Below are 2,266 nucleotides of genomic sequence, written 5' to 3'. Positions count from 1 at the left end.
GAATTTTAAATACAAGAAAGAAAAATCTGAAAGGACTGAAAGGCACTCTCAAAAGTCAAAACTCCAAAAGTGCTTTTAGAGACATTTGGCAGGAAAAATACATCCATGCTCCAAGTTTTTCTACTTTCTAGATTATAAGGCACTTGCAGTTGCAGTGCCTTCAAAGAGAAGCAAGCGCCTATCAAGTGGTTCCTCGGGGGTGCTTCCAAATGCATTTTCAAAAAGCACTTGGATCTGTCTTAAAAAGCTTGTTGTGCCTCAAAAAAATAAGCGATTTTGCAGAAAGCACTTATGTTGTGAGCATAAATGCTTTTCTACAAAAGCATTTCAGACGGGCCACTACTTTGCTTGTAGATATACCCGTGATTCTGAGTCATATTTCACACATTGTGTTTTGCTCGCTAAAAATTTTCAAACTGTCGTAGCATCAAATTTACAGCCCTGCTGCCGGCGCAACATGTAATGCATTCATCACGGTGATCACAATAGAGGTATCGAATACAATAGTTAAAGAAAGGGGGAAGAAACCGTTTCCAACATTACAGAGCATTTTCAACTGAACCTAACTGATTTCAGATGCGAAAAATGGACCACGTCATGGAATTGAGAAAGCACCGGAAAACTTCTAGGCCATCATTGCATGCTCTGAAAACGCTTCATAATAATCATACTCATATCAAGATATCGGCGGGCGCAGTTTGCCAGGCAAGCAGACTCGCTGGAACTGAACTTGCTCCCGGGGGTACCAGTGATGCACTTGTCCCAACATACATTCGTAAGCTTTCCCACCATCTCATTCACCATTGCTCTTTCCTTCTCTTGCTGCACAGCAAGCACAGCGTTGTTTAAGAAAAATCAACCATCAATGGCATAAGTATATTGACGGAAAAGTAACAAACTAGCACCAGAAACAGGTATACCGCAGCAATAATCACATAGCAATTGGTTGCGCAAGAATTTGAAAAACATTATTTTGTTTTGACAAAGCTACAGAGGATATCGCCAGAACATTAGTCAACCCACATCCAATCAAGATAAAACATTTGAACTTAGTTTCAAGGCTATACAGGCGACATCTCAATTCGTCAATTCATCAATATCTTCATAAAATTCTTCTATGCTTATGTTTTTTTCCTCCGATAAGAAGTACGAAAAAATCAATTTGAATTCAGGTGTAACCGGCTATCACACAATGTTAAGCACCATAATGGAAATCCGGGGGCGAAATTTGGAAGCAATTTTTAGGCATTCGACAATGTTGCTCAAGACGGTCACCCTAAAGAATTGAAGCATTGAACTGTACACTGAAAGATAAAGATTTCCATCCTGACACTTCTTCAAAAACCAAATAGTACGATAACGAAAAATCTACTCCAAAACTGCCAATTACTCGTGCATAAGGGCTCGATTAATATCTTAAGACTATTTTATTTTTTGTTTAGGACCCCAAGCCAACAAGGCTCCCCCTTTGCGAGGGTCGGGGGAGGAACGTCTACGAGGCTGTCTCTATAACTCGAACCCGTGACCTATTGGCCACAAAAGAGCAACATTTCCACTGCGCCAAGCGCCAAGGATCACCCTCATCTTAAGACTATTATTAGGGAGAAATAGTTTGCTTGAGACTTGCATACAAATTCATAAAAGCAAAAAAGTTGACGGATAATCGATAGGGCTAAAATTACAGCTTTCAAATGGGTAATCAAGCATATATAGATCTATGTGAAATATATGCATTCCAAAACATATACATACAAAAACAAATCCAAAACCCTAAATCCCCAAATATATTCAGAGTTTTAATCCGCTCAAATCAAAAGTAACTGGCTTTCTTTTCGTCCTCGTGAATTTTATCGGGAACCAAACAGGGAGAAGGATAATAGAACTTACGTTGATGAAGTTAAGGAGTTCAGGGTTGTTCATTGCTGAAGGATCCATGGCAGTTTGTGCTCGCTATTCCGCCAAAACCCTTCTAAATTCTTGAGCTTTGAGGACAATCTCACCGTCTCACACGCTCTGAAAAACCCTAGAAACATTCAGAGGAGACCAGCAACAAATAAGGGACAAAACTTGTTGGGCCAGATTTTGCATGAAAGCTGGTTAGGCTGTCTAAGCTTTTACTAGGATACCGCAAGGTTTTTTTTTTAGGCCCAAAGAAGGGGATGTGGGCTGAGATTAAGATTACTAATTTTCTGTCAAGACACATGGCAAGGTATGATTGGTCGTAAAATATGACACTTGTTAGTCGAAGAACGATACTTAGCTCCTT

The 2,266-nt window shown here is 39.8% G+C and overlaps 1 protein-coding gene across 1 annotated transcript; it reads right to left on the bottom strand.

The window, feature by feature from the left end:
• Positions 1 to 422: 422 nt before the first annotated feature.
• On the bottom strand, positions 423 to 2,050 carry LOC103934204 (mitochondrial import inner membrane translocase subunit TIM8-like). Its single transcript, XM_009343937.3, has 2 exons — positions 1,888 to 2,050; positions 423 to 822 (listed from the first exon to the last, which is right to left on the bottom strand). Exons 1-2 carry the CDS (start codon positions 1,933 to 1,935, stop codon positions 634 to 636), a joined length of 237 nt encoding a protein of 78 aa, XP_009342212.1. The 5' UTR covers positions 1,936 to 2,050; the 3' UTR covers positions 423 to 633.
• Between the last annotated feature and the right edge of the window lie 216 nt (positions 2,051 to 2,266).

Source organism: the organism of the source record quoted next, unplaced genomic scaffold, assembly GCF_019419815.1.
Source record: "Pyrus x bretschneideri cultivar Hongxiangsu unplaced genomic scaffold, Pyrus_bretschneideri_v1 Contig3, whole genome shotgun sequence".
In the NCBI taxonomy this organism is placed as follows: domain Eukaryota; kingdom Viridiplantae; phylum Streptophyta; class Magnoliopsida; order Rosales; family Rosaceae; genus Pyrus; species Pyrus x bretschneideri.
This window is presented reverse-complemented; position numbering and strand designations above follow the sequence as displayed.